This window comes from Carlito syrichta, unplaced genomic scaffold (assembly GCF_000164805.1).
Source record: "Carlito syrichta isolate Samal-C Ts95f unplaced genomic scaffold, Tarsius_syrichta-2.0.1 Scaffold289273, whole genome shotgun sequence".
In the NCBI taxonomy this organism is placed as follows: domain Eukaryota; kingdom Metazoa; phylum Chordata; class Mammalia; order Primates; family Tarsiidae; genus Carlito; species Carlito syrichta.
In genome coordinates, this window is record NW_007233369.1 from 1 (window position 1) to 23,726 (window position 23,726).

General features: G+C 44.7%; 1 protein-coding gene across 1 annotated transcript; it reads left to right on the forward strand.

The window, feature by feature from the left end:
- Nucleotides 1–10,707: 10,707 nt before the first annotated feature.
- Nucleotides 10,708–16,577, forward strand: LOC103256350 (transmembrane protein 131-like). Its single transcript, XM_008054233.2, has 7 exons — nucleotides 10,708–10,772; nucleotides 11,275–11,370; nucleotides 12,497–12,618; nucleotides 12,720–12,816; nucleotides 13,659–13,756; nucleotides 14,322–14,482; nucleotides 15,543–16,577. Exons 1-7 carry the CDS (start codon nucleotides 10,708–10,710, stop codon nucleotides 15,825–15,827), a joined length of 924 nt encoding a protein of 307 aa, XP_008052424.2. The 3' UTR covers nucleotides 15,828–16,577.
- The last annotated feature ends 7,149 nt before the right edge of the window (nucleotides 16,578–23,726 follow it).

Genomic DNA, 23,726 nt, shown 5'->3' on the forward strand with positions numbered 1-23,726 from the left:
TTCAAATGGGACTAATTTTAGTCATTTTGTTAATCATCTAGCAATTAAGTGTGCATTTGTTTACAGGATACAGAAAAGCAAAAGGGAAAACAAGCCATGCCTGAAAAACATGAAAATGAAATGTCTCAAGTGAAGCAAAAAAACAAAAAACTCTTAAATGTTAAGAAAGAAATCCCAGCAGATGTGAAACCAGGTGAGGAAAATAAATGAGTGCAGAGAAATAAGGTATATAAAGGAGTGCTGGTGAAAGTCAGGTAATGTTTTATTTGGTTGTTGGCTTTTGTGGGGGTTGGGGGTGTAGCAAAAGCCCGGTACTATGTCACCTTCCTCTTGGGTTTTTCTGTTGCCTAATGTTCACTGTTCAGACATGTAAAGGGCAGAGTTAACAATCTGTTGAGAAAATTTAGGAGGAAAACTTAGGCTGGTACTTTGTTCCCAGGCCAAGAGCCATTTTACTGCTGTTCAAAAGGTGAACTTGATGGTTGAACCTCGGGTAAAGCAGAACTTTTCTCAAAAAGAGCTCTGAGTCTGTCAAATCGCTCTCCCAGTGCTGCAGTTGGGATCTAGAGTCTGTGTCATAAAACTTGGAAGAGTTTATTCTTTTTTTTTATTTTATTTTTTTTGAGTTGGAGTCTCACCGTCGCTCAGACTGGAGCGCAGTGGCCGCTCCCAGATGGAAGAGTTTATTCTTAAAAACATATTCTAAAAACATGTTCAGGGCAGATGCTGCCAGTCAGACAGTTCTGCCATTAATTAACTCCACTTCAGTTCCTAGGATGGGATGCAGGGAGGCCCCGCAGGGAGAGCATGCTGCAGAGTATTTCCCTAAGGAGATGCATGCATTGAACTGGGTCATTAACTGAAGTTACTTCATGTTTTTATTAAGCCTTGTGTCAGCATCTACTGATAAACTAATTTTAGTGTTGGCATCATTAGTAATGTCTTTCCTAGTTCATCATATAGAATGTTTCCATCATATAGCCAGTGTTTGCCTTCTAGCTAGTGATGAGTAGGAAGTGATCCAGGAAGTCAAAGGCATTAGGTATAAATTTTAAAAGAAAACATAGCATTATCATTAGTTTTGGCCTTAGATTTGTGGAAGACCCATTCTTACTTTGATTCTGGGAATAATACTTGAGCTTTGCAAAAGCACCATTAACCTAGACTCTATCCCTAAATTACATAGCCTCCCTCAGGCATGGCCAGTCCTGTTTTATAGAAACAAAAGCTAATAAGAAATTAATGATTACTGCAGTAAAATTTAACCTTGTCCCTGGACTTATGAAATAAGAGAGCATATGGCAGTGATTAGTAATGGAGTATTTGTACCTAAAATTTAATCTTTTGTGGAAATTGTTACTTGAAGTTACTCAGTCCCTCCATTAGTTGAGAACATTCTGGCCCAGTTAGAAGGAATGTCAAGTGATGTCAAGTGGTTGATCATTTGAAGGGGGAGAGAGGAGCGACTGCCTCTTCTGAAGAGGAGGCTGACACACTTGCTCCCTCCTGAGAGAAATCCACCTGAGACACTGACCAGTGCTGATATTCTGAAAACCTGGGACAGGAATGATACCGGTCTGGTGGCTAGGGTATTCTTCTGCTAGGCCTATTTCAGGCAAAGGTGATTGATCAGATATTTTAAAGTAAATGAAGCTACTAAGTCCAAATAATGAAAAATCCTAGTTTTTACATATGCGGAAGTCTTGTGAGAGTAGACAGTTATACAGTAGTTCTTTTGGTCATAAATGTAAAACCAGTATATCTAATAATTATCTCCGAGATGCTATTACATAGCTGGCTGTCACCAAATTGGCCCTGTTTATTAACCCTGATGCCTAAGCTTACTACCTGAAAAGGTAATGTTTTTTAAACAGATAAGACATGTTAATCCTAGTCCTTTTCCATTGGCTCGTGTTGTATTCTGGGTTGGTTGGTTTTTTTTATAAGTTTATCATTAGCAGATTTGAATTTGAAAAGTCTGTAAAAGACTTCACTTGAGAGCCACTGCCTTTGCAGGACTTTGCATTCTCTGGCAAACCAAATGCTGGAGTGGTCAGTCAAGAGGCAGTACAGCAGTCACCTAGATTCTCTTGATATGTAGTTAGAAGAGAAATCATTACCAGAAACAATTCAAGCAGTGTGCTGTAAATTGTCTTTTGTAACTGGAGAAATTCATACGTACCATCGGTCTTCTAATCTCTTTAAACTCACTGATCTGGTAGATTTCTGAACTCAGGGGGAAAATTATTGAGAGTCTGAATTCATTAGTACATCAACCAAATATAGAGTTAATCAAATACTTTTTTTGTTTTTGATTTTTTTTAATAACCACGTAATGGTGATAGTAAGTGCTATGAGCTGTCACTCAGGTATCACGGCCTGTCCTAGCTTTAGCGGTTCCTGAAATTCCTGTTAGCTTTCAGTGTATTTATATATAATCCCACATATCCAAAGGAAATACATACACATTTTTTAAAGAAGAGAGATCTTTTTTTTCTTTAACGAATGGGATAGTAAAGATGATTAATTTTATTTATTTTTAAATTGTTCAGAGTTGTGGGGCACATGTGAGGATCTGCTACATAAGGAAGTTGCATGCAGGTGAAGGTTAGGCTTCTGGCGGGTCCTTAAAAAGAAATATCACTAATAAGGCATAGATCATCACTTTATTGTGGAAGCTTTATAAGAAGTGCTAAAGCCAGAGGAAAGGCTCAGACAGTCTCTGAGTAATTAATGATTACTCAGGTTAAATTTTACTGCAGTAATCATTAATTTACTGCAGTAATCCAACTACACTCCCCAGAATTGACCTTAAAAAATATAGTTCCTAGGAGTAGGAACGTGGGGCTGCAGTGACAGAGATCCAGTCTGACCATTTTTTCCAGCTTTAGCAACATAGAAATGGGCCTGTAGACCTCCAGAAGACTCTTTCACATCAGAGATGCCAGGAAATAGGAATTAGATTTAAGGCAACAAAAGGCTTTTAGCAGAACTATTAAGAACCCAGGGCATCCCTGATTTAGGATACCAACTTACCATTGATCCTTTTGTTTTCCTATTTATTTATCAATACTTTACATGTTTACATAACTTAAAACGTCCTCAGCTCAGGGCCAAGAGCTGTGGATACCACACTGCACACACATACCCTTCCATCAGCATAGAGAAAAGGCTGCTCCATTGCTGGTTATAGCCCTCAAACCTCTGCCTCCTCTCTTCCCCACACAGAGGCATGTACTGTGTTTTATATGAGTAATAACATAGCCTGGCATCTGAGTCACCCTTCTGCTTTCCCTTTTAGAAAGAATCACTTCAAGCTGGGCTCAGTGGCTCAGCCTGTAATCCTGCGCTTTGGGAGGCTGAGGTGAGTGGATTGCCTGAGCCCGCGGGTTCGAGACCCACCTGGGCAATTTGGCGAGACCCCATCTCTACAATAAATCAAAAATTAGCCAGGCGTGGTAGCGCGCGCCTGTAGTTCCAGCTACTTGGAAGGCTGAGGCAGAAGGATCGCCGGAGCCTGGCAGGTCGAGGCTGCGGTGGCCGGGAGCAGCCACTGCACTCCAGTCTGGGTGACAGAGTGAGACTCCAACTCAAAAAAAAAAATAAAATAATCACTTCAATTAAGTTGACTCTTGATCCATTTTATCCAAAAACTACTTTAATTTAGGAAAGTATGAATCCACAAAAATAAAAATAGTTGTCTGGCACCTTTTTTCTTAACAGCCAATTAATTTTATAGTGGCACAGAGTTAAGTTTTGTATAAATAGATATCCTTCCCTGCACTTATAAATGACTTCTTTAAAAATAACTCACACCCATGCCACCTCTACCACCACCACAGAGGACTGATGTCTGTGTCATGGGAACCTTTGGGTTTTTTTTTTAGAAGGTGACATTTTTAAATAACCCTGTCAGTCAGAAGTAAAAGAGAGAGAAAAGATTTTATAGTACTGTAGCATTCATAGTCTGACCCATAACAGTGAATTTTTTTCACTTCAGTTTGTTATCCTATCGAAAACTATTTGGGCTAATAGATTCTTTGGATTTTGGTTAGCTCTTTTGCTAATTCTAGGTAAAATACCTACTTATTATTAGAAAATGTGTGAAATACAGAGAAACAAAAGAATGGAAAGAAAATGTCCCTTGACCCCACCATCTTTACAAAATGTTTGTAAGTAGCCTTCTTAAATGTATGTGTTTATTGATGAGATCATCCTTTACGTGTACTTTTATAACCTGTGTACTTTCTTTAGGGGGGGATGTGGGAGCAGGGGCATTGTGGTGCCGTTGGATCTGGAAAGTTTGAACTATTCTGAACTTTTAAATCTGCTGTGAATGAGCCTCAGTAGATTGTCTCTAACCCGGGACCAAGCAGAAATGGGCTGTATCCTAGGAATGAGGACAAGGGGTGGAGAGCATGGAAGACAGTGTTGAGAACTTGAAGGATGGCACTGAAGGACTCGGTGGCATGCTGAAGCCACACACCTGAGGGCTGGGGGCAAGATGTTCACTGAGATGTGGGAAATGCCTGAGACATGAGCATTTTAGACCATATATGTGGATTTCATAGATGTGTAGTGAAAAGCAAGCCCTCAGCTCAGCCTTGAACTGGCAGCCATCCAGTCATCACCAGGAGCTCACTGGAGATGACTGATGATTTTTATTTTTATTTTTTTTTTGAGTTGGAGTCTCACTCTGTCACCCAGACTGGGGTGCAGTGGCCACTCCCGGCCACCGCAGCCTCGACCTGCTGGGCTCCAGCAATCCTTCCGCCTCAGCCTTCCAAGTAGCTGGAACTACAGGCGCGCACTACCACACCCGGCTAATTTTTTAATTTATTGTAGAGATGAGGTCTCACCAAGCTGCCCAGGCGGGTCTCGAACCTGTGGGCTCGACTGAGGATTTTTGAAAAAGTCCTCCAAAGGGCTAACTGGGCTCTCTCAGCTGTGTCTCGATCTTCACTGGAAAATGTCCTTCTTGGACCATGTTAGCTTAGCTCCTTCCAGAGGCATTCCCAAGTCTGAGATGTGGTCTTGGCAGGCATTTACAGAGGCAGCTTTATAAGGAATGTCTTTATAGAATCTAGTTACACCACTCACAATGCTATGGGCTTCTGTGGGCCAGCTACCCAGTTCGTTCTTCTTAGAGATTACTTCTCTCCAACTACTCATCTCCCAACAAGTTTTAATGTCTTTATCATTGGGCTGTGGAAACTTAAAATAACCTATCATGCTTCCCATTTTGCCTAAACTGACAGGAAATTCAGAGTCAATTAATTGTCCTGTTTATACATATTTATTATCTTAAGCTTACCTCAAAATCTTTCTGAAATCACGTACACTGAATAAACCATTTTTTCTTGATCACTGTTGATCTTCAGAAGGTCCAATTGCAGTGCAGCTGCTCCTACTGTAACTCGCTTTTTAAAAAAATTTATTTTATCATAGAGATGTGGAATACAAGTGAGTATTAACTATGTACGTAGGCTGCATGCAAGTGAAGTTTGGACTTCTAACTGGCCCTCACTCCCCCAGGTAGAGGCCCAGATACACTTTGTGTTGTCACATGTTCCCCTCCTTTCCTCCCTTCCCTAGCAGTGCCCAGCAACTGCTGATCCCTCCCTTATGCTAATTGACCAGTGTTCAGGGCCCACTTATGAGAGATCATGTGGCATTCAGTTCTTTATTCCTGTGATAGATCATTTAGTATGATGGTCTCCCACTCCATACATTTGCTGCAAAGTCCGTGATTTTGTTCTTCTTTATGGCTGCGTAATACTCCATCATGTGTATGTACCACATTTTCTTTATCAAGTCCACTTTCAATGGACAGCAGGGTTGGTTCCATTTTTTTTTTCTATTGTAGTACATCAATAAGCATGCATGTGCAGGTGTCATTTTTTATAGAATGATTGACATTCCTCAGGGTATATTCTCAGGAGAGGGATGGCTGGATTGTATGGAAGGCCAAAAACTAGTTCTTTTAGGAATTGCCGAACTGTTTTTCATAGAGGTTGAACTAGCTTGTATTCCCAACAACAGTGTAGAAGCGTTCCCTTTTCTCTGAACCCATGCCAACATCTGTTGGTTTTTGACTTACTAATGATAGCCATCCTTACCAGAATTAGTGAGGCTGAGCATTTTTTTATGTCTGTTGGCTGCTTGTATGTTGCCTTTTAGAAGTGGTTGTTCATATCCTTTGCCCACTTAAAATGGGGTTGCTTTTTTTTTCCTTTTATTTTGTTTAAGTTCCTTATAGAACCTAGATGTTAAGTCTTGGTCAGATGCATAATTTGCAAATATTTTTTCCCATTTTGTGGGTTGTCTTTTTACTCTCTGATTTTTTTTTTTTTGCTTTTGTTTTTGTTTTCTATGCAAAAGCTTTTTAGTTTGATGAGGCCCCCACTTACCTATTTTTGCTTTTATGGCATTCACTTTGGGGTACTTGGTCAAGAATTTGTGGCCTGCTCTGACATGCCTAAGGGCATTTCCAAAGTTTTCCTCTTGGATTCTTACAGTTTAAGGTTTTAGCTTTAGGTCTTTGATTCATGTTGAATTTATTTTTGTGATAGGTTTCATTCTTCTGCAGATGGTCAGCCAGTTTTCCCAGCACCATTTGCTAAATATGCTCTCCCTTCTCCAGTGATTGTTATTGGCAACTTTGTCAAAGATGAGTTGATTGAGAGACCGAGTCTTTGCTTCTAGAATCTCTGTCTTATTCCATTGGTCTATGTGCCTATTCTTGTACCAATACCAGGCTGTATGGTTACTGTAGCCTTTTAATAAAGTTTAAAGTCTGGAAGTGTGATACCTCCCGCTTTGTTCCTTTTGCTGAGGATTGTTTTGGCTATTCCTGCTCTTTTTTTTCCATATGAATTTCTGTATTGTTGTTACCAGGTCTGAGAAAAATGATTTTGGTAATTTGATGGGTAATGCACTGAATCTGTAGATTGCCTTGGGTAGCACAGACATCTTGACAATATTGTTTTTTTCAATCCATGAGTATGGAATGTTTTTCCATTTGTTTGTGTCATCCTTGAGCACATACACCAAATACATAAGTTTTTTAAAATTAATTTTTTTGCCTAGGATTAACCCTGAGTCAAGGATAAGAAAGAAAATTAATCTCACCCCCTTCACTAGACCTTAGATAAATACTACAGTCATGCTGCTTTGCAGGCAGTGGACTCAGATTTCTTAGGTAACCCAAGAAATTAGCCCTGGCTCACTTCATAGTTTCTATGAGAAAAATGTGTTCAAATTTGAATAGCAGAACCTCTAATGTTATAAGTCTGAGCTCTTTCAAAATCTCCATTCTCAAGAATCTCACTGGTAGTCTGAATGCTGGGAGAGACCCACAAGAAAAATGACTACACTTACCAGCCCCGAACGGCAAGTTTGTGCTAAGGTTTATACTTGTTATCTGAGGTAGATGTTCTCACCTCTTACATATTATTAAATAATGAACTTCAATTCATTGTCAGCACTCAGAATAGCAAGTACTTAGTGTCTAGGAGCAGTCTTGGATTGTTGGGACTGCAGCCAGTCCTAAGTTAGAACTGTGGGTAGAGAATGCCCAGGAAGCCATACAAGTAAAGCAGGCAGTTGAATTGTAGATTAATTACAGTATTAATGACTTTTACTCTCTGCTCCAAAACAAAGGGATAAATTTCTATTTTCCATTCGTGATTGTCTTTCAGCTCCTTAGAACTATCATCTACTCCCCCATTGGAAAGTAAACAACGTAGAAATCTTCCAACCAAGATTCCTCTTCCAACTGCATTGACAAATGGATCCAAATCACGAAATTCCCAGAAAACGAAAGGTATTGTAATTCTGGTCATACATATATTTTCATGATGCATTGTATTAATCATCATTGTAAGTTGTCGGTAATCAGTGGTTATTAGTCATACAAAGCTAAGCTATGTTTTCATCCTCATTAGAAGGTTCATTTACATAGACCTGAAAGAAAAGAATTATCCTCCATTAATAATGTTCTTTTCTGATCTTTGTGCAGGTACAAATAAATTACTGGATAACAGACCACCTGCCCTAGCAAAATTCCTCCCAAATTGTCAAGAACTAGGCAACACCAGTAGTTCAGAGGGTGAAAAAGACTCTCCTCCACCAGAGTGGGATTCTGTGCCAGTTCACAAACCCGGCAGCTGTAAGTATGGTTTAGAAATCATGAGGCTACACTTACCCACAGCCCAGCCCACTCTTGCCATGGAGCTTTCTGGGGCATAAAAGAAGGCCCACTATCAGTGATCTGCTGGGGCCAAACTGGTACCAGCTGGCAGAGCCCATTGTTAACTAGTCTAGCTAGTTGCTAAACTGTCATGGGTTGAAATCAGCCCTGGTAGGAGTATTTACATCAGGGCTGCCTTTTTTTTTTTTAATTGGAGTCTCACTCCATCACCCAAGCTGGAGTGCAGTGGCATGCTCATGGCCACCCCAGCGTCGACCTGCTGGGCTCCGGTGATCCTTCCACCTCAGCCTTCCAAGTAGCCAAAACTACCGGCGCGCGCTACCACGCCCGGCTAATAGGGCTGCTTATTTCCAGGGAGCTGGTGTCCCTGCACACCACTGCCCACTGTACAAAATGGAATGATCTGCTTAGAGTGACTAGTCATCCAAAGAACTGTTTGCTTTATAAGAGCGTTGACTCTTCAGTCCTTTACCTGACTAGTTCCTCTTGCATTTATAGTGTAATCGCTTTTGTGAAAGTTCGATTCACTCTCAACTTTACTGACATCTTTTACATGAACAACTTACATGAAGGATGACAAATCTTGAACAAGCAATTATTTTTCCCACTACCTTCTTGACCGTGTTTCTCTGATTTCACTGGCAGTAAATCAAGACAGTATGCACAGTTGACTGATACAAGATAGAAGTCCTCACTCTGTAGATACTTTTGAGCTGAAATAGGAGACAACAGAAAAAAGGGCAGGCCTAACAGCAGCGATTCAGGATCAAGAGAGATCCTAGCCTCAGGACTGATTTATCTCCACTCATGACTGTGCTAGAGTAAACTTGGATTTGGCCTGTTTGTACTAAAGGGGAGAGAACGAAAACCAAAAGGACAAATCAGCTTCAGCAACAGTCAGATCATTTTAGGTGAAGGGGATTAAAATGAAGAGTGGTTGTCTAAGCACTTAGTGAGCTGAATGAGGACACAGAACCTGGAAACTTGGGTAAGATGTCCGTTCACACTTCTTTACCTTCTCATCTGTGTAAATATGCCCTGGAAGGAGATGCTTTCTGTGTTAAAGCCTGTAGCTCCTATTTGCCATGAGATTTTCCAGCACCTTTTAGTACTATTTTTTGCCTGGAGTGAGACGTAATCCCAAATTATTGGTCATTCAAGCAATCTTGACCCATGTGTCCAAGTAGAATGTTTTTGGTTCCTTAAAGCCTCTCCAAGGTTTCAGCTGGACATTGGTCCTTGGCTTGATACTCTGTGATTTGGGCAGTTTCCCACTAAATAGACACCACTTTCAGCACCGGGACCATGGTGTCCCAAGAACTGGTTTCATAGGACCATTCTGAGGCCCAGTGAGGTAACACTAGATCTGCTGGTAAAATAACCACACAAGTGTACAGAATCATGTGGAGAGAGGGAGTGTCAGCCAGACACAACCACAAGACACTCAGCTGACTGGCAGTGTCACCACTTAGCACCTGAGCCATGTCTTGGTATCTCACTCCTCTGCTGCACTGGCCCTATGAAGCGCATTCCACTGAGAGCTACCCCAAGCATGTGGTGCGCGCCCCTCCAGGACAGGCACCCTCAAGACAAGCTAGTGCACTCAAGGCAGCCCATTCCAAGTGTAGGCAGTTCACAAGGGGACAAGTCACTTGTGGGGCAGGGGAGGCCAGAGAAAGTGTCATACGAGAGGTGGCTAGGGATGGATTGAACTGTTGTACAAACAGTGACCCTACCATGTAGACATGGTATCAGATGGGAAGCCGGTTCACACAGGAGGTGGATGTGAGATGGGCCCTGGGCACGGTCAGGTCAGCAAAACAGCAGAGGGGATCAGGGAGGGGTTGCCACTAATCAAGGATGAGAGCAGGTGGGTTGGAGACAAGGTGAGCAAGGAGCTAGCGCCACTGACAGGGGCAGGAGAGAGGACAGAAGGTGCCCCGAAGATGGGTGGTGGTGAGCGTAGTCATCCAAGAGAGCTGGGCTTTGCTTGGCAGTGCCACACAGGGGTCTTGATAAGCCAAGGCACAATGAGCCTTATCCAGGCGCTGAGCCCTGGAGGTTCAGAGAGGAGCACCTGGTGCTGGAGAGAACACCAGGGAAGCAGAGGCCACGGGCAGCGAGGCTGCAGTTATGGAAGTGAGGAGATGGAAAAAGCAGAGCAGAGTATGCTCCCAGGAGACAGAGACTGCAGGCAAACGAGACCAGCTGGGAGTGAGCGGGCAGGTGCTGAGCTGGGCAGGGCTGGGCCGAACAGTTGTAGCCCTCAAACACCGGGAGCTCACAGGGTCAGAACACCTCCTGACCCTTCCTCGTGTGTGGTGTCAGAGGCAGCACCAAGGTGCACACAATAAATGTGCAGAATGGTGCATTTTTCTGGTAAAAGTTAGACATGGTTCCTTTTAGTGAGCAGATAAATATTATTTTATGACAATGAATTTTTGTTTTAAATTTTTACACAGCTGTGTAGAGATTACCTTCAAGGATACAGGAATATGGTAGCTCTCATCCTGGAAAGTAAGGGTCGGAACTGCACACACCAGCCGTGCTGGCAGACGAGGTATCCTTGTCATTGGAGAACTTGGGAATTTAGCCTAGGGCACTACATCTGCCACAGATGTGAGGCTGTGTGCGGGCACAAGCTCTTTTGAGTCCTGAAGCAGTGGCTTCTGCTGCCCATCCCTGGACAATATGGAAAGCCGTCTTCCTGCTGAATGGGAAAAGTTAAGAGGTTGACTAAACCCATCCAAGAATGCCCTGCACTTAGCAGGACAGAGTGCACTTGTGACTGCCAAAGGCCCTAGTGCACAGGATGCCACTTCCCTTCCTTTTCTTCAGAACTTTTGGAGGAGTGCATGGGAGCTGTCATTTGTTTTCTCCTTTGTTTAGGCTCTTGAGTTCTGCATAGTCTTAGCTAGAACATCAAAAGTAACTGATTTTGAAGAGTACTAATCAGTGTCCCACATTAATGAGACCTCTTTTTTTGATTTCCAGCTACTGATAGCCTTTATAAACTCTCTCTGCAAACCCTCAACGCAGACATTTTCTTAAAACAACGCCAGACCTCACCGACACCTGCCTCTCCGTCTCCCCCCCGCCCCTTGCCTGTTCGCCTCCCTGGGCAGCTACAGCAGCATTGTCAACAGCAGCTCCGGCAGGTGGGCCCCCGCTCCCTTCCTGGCCCTCAGGTCTGGAGCATCTGGATGTCGCTCCCTTTGGGGGAAACGCCATCCCGTGTTGCTTCTGAAGGCCACCGTTTTGTGGTTGTTGGCCCCCTTCCCCGGGGACCAGCACTCCCTTGCTGTGCCTGTGTCCACCCCACCCCCACCTCCATCCCCAGCCATAACCTGTTCCTGTTCTGACTCATTCATTCTTGTCACCCATGGACTGAGAAATGTGTTGTTTAACTTGTCGGAGTTACGTTCTAGTTGGACAGTCAGTGAGCATTTACTAAGCAGTAATGAAATCCTCAGGGAGGATTTGTATGAGTTGGGAATATGGATATTGGTGATGTTTATTTTGACCTGTGGGCAGCTTGGCTTAGGACTTTAGAAGGGCAGGATCTGGTTGAAAACTGTTGTGTAGGACGAGATTCCGCAGTAGGTGACCTGTTCCCACAGGAAGGCAGCCCCTGACTATGCAGACAGGACACATGAGCCCAACAATCACGAGAGTCATGGACAGCATTCTCACTGTGTGCCAGCACCGTCTCGCCGTCACTTGGGCTTCAGTGTGCCATGTCTTCCCATCAGGTCCTTCCATGATTGCCAGAGGCAGTGACCACTGAGGCTAGGGGCAGCTGCCCTGCTTAGGGCCCTCAACACAGTGGACACCTTGCCCTGTCCTGACAGGAAAGGATATGCCCCAGGACCCAGACCCCGTCCTGTGTGTGGAGGCCTGCCAGCGAGCTGCTCTCCCACTGTGCTTCTCTTCCTAGCAATCTCTAAGATGTGATTGCAGCCTTTTCCAGTTCCTAAACTGTGATCCCTGCCCTAGTCTCTTTCATAGTGTCCTTTATCATTTTCTTGCCTTTCCCTAGAAATCCCCTTATTTTACATCTCATTAAGCAGTCTGGGGTCTAAAACATTTTATACAAGGCTAAGCTGTGCTCTGTGAACTGCTCTAGGCTGTTTCCAGGTCCCTGCCACAAAACTCAGGCCCAGCCCCAGTGAAGCACATGGCGGGTCAGTCCTGCTAACCCCTCACCCCCGAGGCAAGTGTCCCGGCACTCCACAGTGGGCACTGCTGACAAGGAATGAGTTCTGTCTTTGCTTCTTCTTCAAGTGACCCTAAAACAAAGCAGCCAAATGGAGGCAAACACAAGTTGACAAAAGCAGCCTCCCTCCCTGGCAAGAATGGCAACCCCACTTTTGCTGCAGTCACAGCTGGTTACAACAAGAGCCCAGGTGAGTGTCTTTGCTTCAGAAACCTGCCACACCTGGGTGTCAGGCAGGTGGAATGACCTCTGTCCTTACATGCTTTGATTGATTCCAATCCATTGTTACAGGTGGGAATGGCTTTGCTAAAGTTCCTTCAAACAAAACAGATTTTTCCAGCAGTCTTGGCATTGCACATGCTCCTGTTGACAGCGATGGCTCAGACAGGTACAGTGAACCATTCTTAGTCACTAGAAAGATAGATTTCTTGGGTCAGATTGGTGTCTTCTGTCCATAGATGGGTTTCCAGGGATTTCCTTCCCTGGTTCACAAGTAAGCATTTGTCAGCAGTGGTCATGCACCTCTAAGAAATCTTGTCTGCTGGGCGGAAGCAGAAAGCCAGCTGCTATGCTTCCCCCAGTGGCTTTCCATGTAGAGGGTGGAGGCACCCACCCCTGCCTCAGCCCAGCAGACGTGCGTATCACACCTGCTCTCACTCTCTCCGTTATCATGGTCTATGTGAGAAAGGATATGATGTGATCTTTAGAAATAGAAGAGCAAGTGTATTTGGGAGGAAGGAAATGGGAGTAAATACCAGACAGTGTATAGGAAGTGATCGGCTATGCCACTTTCTTGACACAGCAGCAACTGTTCCTACAGTGGACGTGGTTGCCAATCTCAGATTGGTAGCAGTAACAAAGCTTGTCAGTAAAATGGAACCCCAGGTCACCTCTTTTGCACTAACAGGAAATGAGTCCTGGATTCAACATAATTTTTAAATAATTTTTCATTACCAAAAAAGTAAACAGAAGGAAAAATATCTGTTTTCCCTGCCAAACACTTACTTGAGCCAGGCTGTCAGCTAGTGACAGGGTGTTAGGAGCTCTGAAGTGCTTTCAACTTACCCCTTGTGTGGGCAGCCATTTCTGGTTCTTCTTTTGTTTTTGTTTTAATATTTGAGTACCCCAGTTGAAGCGGTGTGTCCCATCTGTGATGCTGTGCATAATGGATCCTTTTTCACTAACTGTCATCCATTTTTGTGTGTTGCATTTTCCTCTTGCAACATTTAGCTCGGGTTTGTGGAGTCCCGTCAGCAACCCAAGCAGCCCTGACTTCACACCCCTCAATTCTTTCTCGGTCTTTGGAAATTCTTTTAATCTAACTGGTGGTGAGTGTTTAACGCTAGACCTGTGACTAATAAGCCTGTGGATAAAGGAAGGAAATGGAGGTGTGGACTCGTGTGTTGGAGAACAGAGCATGGAAGGAGGCCCAGCAGGAAGCTCCTGGGAAGGACCCTTCCCCTCTCTCCTGCTCCTACCCAGAGGGCAGTGGCACAGCTCAATACTGGGTGTGGGTGCCTGTTGGGGTGTGTTCATTGGTTCGCATTTGAGGGCTTCACAAAGGAATTATGGTCTGAAGTAGGACTCCTGGGCAGGGCCCCTCCTTTTTCTCTTGCTGTCCAGAATTGGACGCCATAATAGGAGTTTTGCATTTACCATAATGCTGGAGTTGGGGAATGTTTGCATTATGACATCATCACTGCGTGTGGGAAGAGAATCAGGTCCGTCCACTTGTGCTTGAGACATCCTTGCCTCCAGCCCCCTGGAGTGTGGTGGGGCTGGCAGAGAGGGTGTGGTGGCTCCCAGGGAGCAGCAGTGGGATGTGTGCCACTGAGTGAAGTCCCATCATGGCACAGTAAAATATGGACTTGATGCCTGTTGCTTTATTTTCAGAAGTTTTCAGCAAACTCGGGCTGTCTCGATCATGCAACCAGGCCTCGCAGAGGAGCTGGAATGAGTTTAATAATGGTCCTTCGTACCTTTGGGACTCTCCCGGGACAGTTGCCAGTACATCCTGGCCAGCCAGTTCTAGCTCCCCAACTCACACAGCCACAGTGAGTATTCAGGGCTGGGGCCTGGCCACTTGTCATCTTTGTACTTGCTGTCACTTGAATACACTGACGGTGTCATAAACAACAAGCAGCAGTGTGAAAGGGGTGGCTTGGTACTTTTATTGTCTCTGTTGCTTTGTCTTCATATTCTGCCAAAATGATCCACCAGTGTTCTTCAGAGCCATTATAGTCAGAAACTTTAGGAAACAACTGAGCAGCTGTGAGGTGTTGGTCTCTGGAGCCCCTCCTAGGGTTATTTTCTGCCTTTTCCCATCGTGGTTATGGCTCCTCGTGGGTCCAGATAGTGGCTGAACACTGCCTCCACCGTCTGTGTGATAGCCACAGGGTCCCGGAAGCAAGCTGGGAAGTTGCTTTTATTTTGTGTCTGAGAAACCCCTGTCTCTTAGCTGAGCTTTCTAGTGTGCATTTGTTTTCTTCTCACCCCAATTTTTCTGCAAAGGGCATGCTCCAAAAAAGTGTTCTTACCAAGGAAAACAATTGTGGTTCAGCTTTCATAAAATTATCACAGGAAAATATGACCCCACTGTGTTTGCTTCTTTATTCTCAGGAAACCCAAGTTCCACATGTACGGTTTAACGGTAGATAGTTCAGTTTCATGAATCTTAACATTCATAGATTTCCTTCAGTTTTAAAAGTACCTTAGCCGTTCTTTAAAACAGGGTCAGCAACCTTTCTGTAAAGAGTCACATGGTTAAATATCTGAGGTTTTGCAGGCCACACCACTTCTGTTGCAGCTGTCAAACTCTGCCAGGCAGCACAGAAGTGGCCACAGACAGGAGGTAAACTGGTGGGTGCAGCTGCGTTCTCATAGAACTCTCGTTTGCACAGCAGGCAGGGCTGGGCCTGGTCCTTGGCTGTCATTTGACAACCCTTCTTCAGGGCATCAGACCATCTGCTAGCCTCTGGGACGGCGATACACAGAAAACATTTGTTTTAAAGTAAATGTGAAAGAAACATGTGCTCAGCCTCCTCCCTCGCATAGCCTTTCCTGCTTTACCCTCTGCCCACTGGCTCAGGGCTGGATCTCTCTGTTTTGTCACAGTCGATCCTTGGCAACACCAGCGGCCTGTGGTCCACCACTCCGTTTAGCAACTCCATTTGGTCCAGCAACCTCAGCAGCGCCCTTCCCTTCACCACGCCAGCAAACACGCTGGCAAGCATCGGCCTCATGGGTGCAGAAAACTCCGTTGTTGCGCATGTTCCTTCTGCCTTCAGCCCAGGCGACGACTTGGGACAGACCTACAACCCGTGGCGGATATGGAGCCCCACAATCGGAAGGAGGAGCTCCGACCCTTGGTCTAATTCGCACTTCCCTCATGAGAATTAAAATTAGGCAAAAAAAACAGTGGCCCCCATCTGGATCATGGTCTGCCAGTTTCTGAGACACCTTTTTCAGGCTCTTATTGCTGCGACTCCCCTCCCCCCACCTTTGCAAAGCAGACTCAAGCAGGGTAGGCTCCGACCACTCACTTCTTTCAGATCTTTCTTGCAAGTAAGATGATAAGAGATTTGCTGTTGTACTTTTAGAAAAAAGTCTGAACTCAGCCACAAACTCTAGTAAGACCTGTACATCTGAGAACCTTACCTGTTGCCACACTTACCACCTGTCTTTCTCCATGCTTTATTCATCTGTACGAACACAGATTTGACATTACAACTAGGGAAATAATTTGAGTTAATTCAGAAGTCCTGGCATGTGACAATTTTGTTAAATTACCAAGTTTGGTTTTTAATAATTTCACAATATTATGCGCCAAGATCTAATTTTAAAACTGTATGAGGACTTTGTGCTGAAAATACAGAGTATTTTTTTAAAGTAAGGCTGTCTTGGTTTAAAAGCAGATTACAGAAATGTAAGTCCACTTAACAGTGAATGAATGTAAAAACATTCAGTTGAGACCATCTGCATTTTCTGTGCTGTTTGTACTTGAGGTATGTAACATTTGTATACCTGGGTTTATTTTAAAGGTGAACCGAAATGCACATAGCCAAGTCTTGAGATACAAGATTGAATGTGTATTTCTTAAAAATACAACTTTGTGTTGTACTTTGAAATAAATGATGCTTTTTTTCAAAAGCCTTGAGTTGTTTTGTTTTATTTTTACATGCAAGGTGCATTTGTTTGGATTTTCTCACACCAAAGTAAGGCATCCTTACTTACTCTGTTTTACTCTGTGGAGTTGACAGGTGAGGGTGGTGTTTGCTTTCTCGTAGCTGGAATGCCCTGTGGTTTCGTGGGATCTGTGTATTCCTATGGTAGTTGCGGAGGCTCCTTGAGAGAAAATGACTTGGAAGCCTGTCTGTGTTCACCCAGTGATCATTTTCCCTCTGCCACTGTCCTAAACAGAGAGGCCTCAAGAAAGCAGTCATCACTGTCATTTATGGTCCGTGCCCTGCGTCAGGCACGTGACCACACCTTGGCCCACCTGGGGTTACTCACTTTAACTTGAGGAACTCCACCCTGAGAGGCTGGTGGACTTGTCACTGGCATGGCAGGACCGCACGGTCCCCCGCTGTGCCATCTCCCCTCTGGTCACAGTTGACGTTCTCTGAAAGGGCTCTGAGCCCAACTTACCACTGTGTTTTCTGAGCTTGGCCAACCTGTCTCACACTTTAGCCTGAGGAAGTTGTGCGGTGAGTGGAGGTTGGAGGAGAGAAAGGACGTGGAGGCGGAGCAGCCGGGAGTTGGAGAGGTGGCCTGGGGGAGGCCACGAGGACCGCTGCAGGAGCTCCCTGAAGTGCCACAGCATGAAGGACTCCTTTCAGTTCTGGCCTGGGGAGACAATGAGGGGGAAATTTGGGCTAGCCTGGGGGGCTGAAACACTTCCATTTACCAGCCCATATTGCTATCCCTGAAACCGGGCTGGATGCAGTCATGGGATGAGTCCTGGGTAGCACTGACACGGGGTGCCTGTCATGGGGCCTCCATACTGGAAACATCCGATTGTAAGTTGCCGAAGTATAGTGTACCCATCTGATTTTTTTTCAAGAAGCATGCTGACCCTTTTCCACTTTTAAGACTCCTACAGCTTCTCCATGGCCTCTATATCTACACAGACTCCAGGTGAATTTCAGTACGCCATGATGCAGCAGTTTGGTTTAATCTTTCAGAAAGTTTTGCCTATCCCAACTTGGTTTTCTCATCCTCTTGCTTCTGGTCTACTTTATTTATTTTTAAATTTTTAATTTTTTTTCTTTTTTTGAGTTGGAGTTTCACCCAGGCTGGAGTGCAGTGGTATGCTCACAGCCACTGCACTCTGTCACCCAGGTTGGAGTGCAGTGGCACACTCACAGCCACCCCAGTGTAGACCTGCTGGGCTTAGGTGATCCTTCCACCTCAGCCTTCTAAGTAGCCGGAACTACAGGCACACACTACCATGCCCGGCTAATGTTTTGATTCACTGTATAGATGAGGTCTCACCAAGTTGCCCAGGCTGTTCTCAAACCATGGGCTCAGGCAATCCCCTCATCTAGGCCTCCCAAAGTGCTGGGGTTACAGTCTTGAGCCACCGCACCCAGCCTCTGGTCTATTTTAAAACCAGTCTTTGCTAAGTAACTAGGAGACGCTAGACATAAATGTTCTGTCTGAGATCAATGAAATCACATTGTCCCCCTGAAGGCCGGAGGTATTCCTTTATAGCCACACAAATAGACTAGGACATACAGTTATTAAACTCTAAAGTTCTGCTTTTAATCACTCTCCTTGTTTTCTCCAATCTAGAAAAATAGAATTGATGGGATGTTGAAAGTAAAAGTAGCAAACTTCTCAGAAACCTCTGAAATTCTGTCTTGAGAGATTACTGTTAACATCATATTTATAAGACCAACCACCTCTGGGTCCTATAGGTTGCTTCTTTATGAATTAATAACATGCTACTGCATACAATTTGAAACTGTACCCATCTTAGATTGTACGTGATGACAGACATCTTATTTCCAGCTTTATCTCAACCGATGAGAACTGGACAGAATATCCAGAACGCCAGCCTTGTACTTGAGGAACGTGACATCTGTATACCTGGATCTGTAACTTCTAGGCGAAAGGCATGCAGACATGACATTGATTCCTATTATCATAAATGATACTTATGTTCACCATATGTGTCAAGGGGAACGGGTCTTTGCAAACCTACCTCCAAAGTCCAAGGGAGCTGAGAGGCTGAAGATAGAGGCTGACAAATCCAGTTTCTCAGAAAGAAACATTTCGTAGGGACTCACAAACGGAAGTCATGTCTGTGTCTCAGGCGGTGAGATGGTGGAGCCCCACACCATTACCCCCCAGACCCAGGGCGTACAGACCACAGGGAAGGGGTGACTCAAGAGATGTGTGGGACAACTGAAGTGCGAGAACATCGAGACTGTTTGACTGAAGGGTAAATGTGTGCTCTTAACAAGGAATAACACACAAACGGGAAATCTTGAAGGCCTTCCCAGAACTGGGGCTAATCAGAAGCGAACATGGCGGATTAGCCTCCAAGGTGGAGTTGCTTTAGCCCCCAAACCATGCAGTCAGCGCTTTAAGGACACTTGTCTGCCACACACTTATCCTGTGTATTCAGAGTGGTTGAATATTTCCAGATGCTTACAACGACCACCTCTCCAGTCGTCCGTTCTTTAGAAGAATACCCAGTAATTCAAAATAAAATTATCATAGGTAATTCAGAAACCATGCAGTAGGAATCATTCACCTGTTCTTCATATGCGCTTTGCAAACTACAATTCCCACCAAGGGAATAAATCAATTAGAGATGGAAATTCAAAACAAACATTAAATTTAGTCATAAGTGAGACCACTCTGTTCTGAAAGTCCAACAAACTCATGGAAATTAGAGTTGTCAAAGGCAATCATATATCCCACATTTCCTCTTAGCCAGCAAAGGGACAAGTTATGCCGTACTTGGCCAGCAAATATTCCTTTTTGATATCTGTCAAAAACACTACAGCAAAAATAGGACGGTTTGTGACTATTAAAAATAAAAAGCTGGCTGGGTGATATGGTCCATGCACTTTGGGATATGGTCCCAGCACTTTGGGAGGCTGAGGCAGAAAGATCACTTGAGGTCAAGAGTTCAAGAGTGAGACCCTATCTCTACCAAAAAAAGAAAACCAAACCACCTGGTTTCTGGGACATGTTTCCATTGCAGGGGGAGGGACAGTGGGGAGGTAAGGTCCATAATCTGGGCTCTTGTCGTGGAGACCTAGGGTTTTTGAACACTGATGCTCGACATTTCTCCCCTCATGCAGTGCAACAACTTGCATCACAACAGAGGAAAAAAGATGATCCTAGTGTGACGATAGTCTGTGTTCAATAGACACTCTTCAGCCTCCAATCTAGAGCAAGCCCTGACTCCGTAAATGCTCCCCTCCCCCATAACCTCACCAAAGCCCAGACCCCACACTGTCTGCTTTCTAGCACCCTCTTACGTGGCTTCCAGTGGCATGTACGCCCCCCGCCCACCACACAAGGAACAAGCCTGACTTGTTTGCTCCAGGTGTGTTGCTGCTGGTGTCTGGCAAAGGGCACTGACAGTTCGGGTGCACGTGAGGGCGAGGGCCTTAGGATGAGCATGATGTGAGCTCTAGTCCTGGCTCTGCCACTTTACACTAATCGTGGGCCTTGGGCACACTCTGCTGCTCCCAGAGCCTCCGTTTCCCCACATCCAAAACAAACGGCCTATTCCAGGAGGGTGGTGTGGAAAACAGATGAGACGAGGCTAAATATAGGAAAATGGTAGCACTTCTGATTCTTAGCCATTGCTGTGGTAAATTATCGCAAAGGCTAGACCTCTAGAAATGCAAATCACAAAGGTTAGACCTCCAGAAATGCAAGGTCCCTGGTGGGATGGCACTCATTTTGGTGGCAGTAATGGGGCCGCAGACCTGGAGCCCCCGGGCTCTTTGCCATAGCAGGGACCCCTCTGCTCTGCCACCCACCCTGCACCATACCACCAGGTTCGCTGCCAGCACGGGGTTGCCGTTTCCCTCAGCCCCAGGCTGTCAGCACGCACTAAGGCAGCAGGCCAGGGGCAAGTTCCTTGGAGGGACTGGGTTTGGAGAAGGTGTCTACACGTGGCCAGACCCTTCCTTCCGGTCACTGGGGGGAGAGAAGAGTGTATCAGATCTCTATACCACAAAGCACCACACCACCTCCCTGGCCAAGTGGCCATGCGAGGTGGCAAGTGTCACTGCAGTCAGCATCTATCTGCAGCTGTATTCCTTCGCCCTCAGGCTCCTACCCACTTCTCCAGAATGCATGCTCGCAGGCACGTCTGCGTCTGCAGCCCTGATCGCTGAGGGCGCATCACCCAAGCCCAGGCAGGCAGGGTTTACTCTGCCTAGAAAGACCCATTGCCACCATCCCTTGGTCCCTGCCCTATAACTATAACTGTCGCATTAGGAAAAGGTTCTGATAACTGGTCTTTCTCTGTCATGACCGAGTTGGGTTTGGCCCCATCATCAGCAGTATGAATAAATGTTCCTAACACAGCCATTGTCCTGTTGTAGTAAACTATCAAAAAGTAAGAAACATGGGTCCAGACTAGATCATTTGACATCACAGAGCAGTGGAGAGGCAGTCAGGCGCAGTGGCTCACGCTTGTAATCCCAACATTTTGGGAGGCTGGGGCAGGAGGATCCCTTGAAGTCAGGAATTCGAGACCAGCCTGGGCAACAAAGCAAGACGCCCCCATCTCAAAAAAAATTTAAAAATACATTTAAAAAATGGCTCACACCTGTAGTCCCAGCTCAAGGGAGGCTGAGGCAGGAAGATCTCTTGTACCCGATTCAAGGCTGTACTGAGCTATGATCGCAGCCCAGCCTGGATGACAGAGTGAGACCCCATCTCAAAAAAAGGAAAACAAAAAATGGAGAGGCAAGCAGGGAAGCCACACATCTATTGTTTTATCACATTCTTGGAATGGGTTAGTAATAGGCCACCCCATTAAATGCGAAATTTCACCCTCAGTGTTTCCCATACCTGCGTTTTAAATCTAGGGACTTGGCTCCCAGATGCATTACAAGGACTACAAGGCATTTAGTCCTGACACTTGTCTGTATTAGAGCAGGCCACGGAGCAGCCATCTTCACGGCAGATGGCTGGACGAGTCATCCAACAGCCCAAGGAAAAGAAATGGACCCTGGTGAAAGTGCAGGCCAGGTTCAATGGATACTCACAACAGGCTTTGTTTTATTGAGATAAAACTCATAAAATAAAATCCACCTCTTCAACCATTTTAAAGTATACAACTCAGTGGTTTATAATGTATTCACCGTTGGACAGCCATCACCACTGGTTCCAGAACAGTCCATCCACACCACCACCCCCTTTTCCAAAGACAACATTCATACCTATAAGCAGCCACTTCTCATTCTTCCCTCCCCCCAGCCCCTGGCAACTACTCATCTACCTTCTGTCTCTATGGTTTGCCTGTACTTGGCTTGCCATATAAATAGAACCACACAATACGTGGCTTTTTGTGTCTGGATTCTGTCACATTGTGTCCAAGGTTCACAGATGTTGTAGCATGTGTTTCAGCACTTCATTCCTTCTTATGGCTACGTGAGAGTCCATCTTAGGGATTCATCACATATTTACCCTTTCATCAGTTGAAGTTCATTGGGGGTCATTTCCACTTTGGGGCTACTATGTATAACACTGCTGTGCACATAATGCATTCATGTACAGGTTTCTGTATGAACACATGTTTTCAATTCTCTTGGATTTCACCAGGTCATATGGTAAGTCTATGTTTCATTTTTAAGGAGTCACCAAAATGTCCTACAAAGCATCTGCGCCACTTCTCACTCTTGCCAGCAACATATGAGTGTTCCAGTATCTCCACATCCTCTCCAACATTTGTTATTGATCATTTTTCTTTCTTTCTTTTTTTTTTTTTGAAAGTGCTATGTCATTGTGGTTTGGATTTGCATTTCCCTAATGATTAATGATACTGAGGTCTTTTCGTGTGCTAATTAGTCCTCCTACCCAATTTTTACTTATTTGTATTGTTGACTTGGGAAAGTTGTTTCTGTATATTAGACCCTCACAAGGTTTATGATTGGCAAGTACTTGCTCCTCTGCTGGGGGTTCTCTTTTCACTTTCTTGACACACTTTCTCTTGTATAGCATGTTTAGGTTCGATGAAGTCCAACTTCTCCATTCTTTCTTTTGTTGCATGTTGGTTTTGTGTTTTAGTCTGTTTGTGCTGCTATAACAAAATACCTTAGCCTGGGTAACTGATCCACAACAGAAATGGATTGCTCACAATTCCGGAGGTTGAGAGGTCCAAGATCAGGGTGCCAGCAGCTTCTCTTCAACTACCAGGGCACTCCTGTTCTGGTCTGTCATCAGTTAACCTCCTCTGAACAGTCCGTTCACCTCCTTGCTGCAACCAAAACTTAAAAAACACAGGTCTGTAAATGGAAGTGTGGCAAGGAGCGGCAACACTGCATATGGTCAGTAAGAGACCGGCTGTATCTTAACCCTCAGTGGACTCATATAGAGTTAACTGTGGATTTTTAAAACTGTGAATTGTTAAGCTTATTTTTAAATTGTAGCAAAATGCAGGCCCAGTGGCTCACGCCTATAATCCCGGCACTTTGGGAGGCCGAGACAGGAGGATCTCTTAAGCCAGGAGTTCAAGACCAGCCTTGGCAACATAGTCTATTTCAAAACAAATAAATAAATAAAAATAAGCCAGGTATGGTAGCATGCACCTGTAGTTCCTGCTACTCAGGAGACTGAGGCAGAAGGATTACCTGAACCTGGGAAGTCAAGGGTGCAGTGAGTCGTGACTGTGTCACCACACTCCAACCTGAGTGACAGAGTGAGACCCTGACTCAAATAAATAAATAGTAGTAAAATGTATTTGACAGTGTTCATCATTGTAACTGTTTTTAGGTGTACAATTCAGCGTCCAGCAATTACATTCACAATGTTGAGCAAGCAGCATCCCGATTTTTAAACATTTCCATCTTCTCAGACAGAAACTCTCAAACATCAACCTATAGCTTCTCATTTCTCCCCCTTTCCCTGGCTCCTAGTAACTTCCTATCTACTTTCTGTCGCTATGAACTTGCATTTTCTAGATATTTTCTATAAGTGGAATCATACAGTAGTTGTCATTTTGTGACTGGCCTATTTCACTCAGCATAATATTTCCAAGTCCCTCCGGGTTGTAGCAGGTATCAGAGTGTCTTTCTTTTTTTTTTTTTTTTTGAGTTGGAG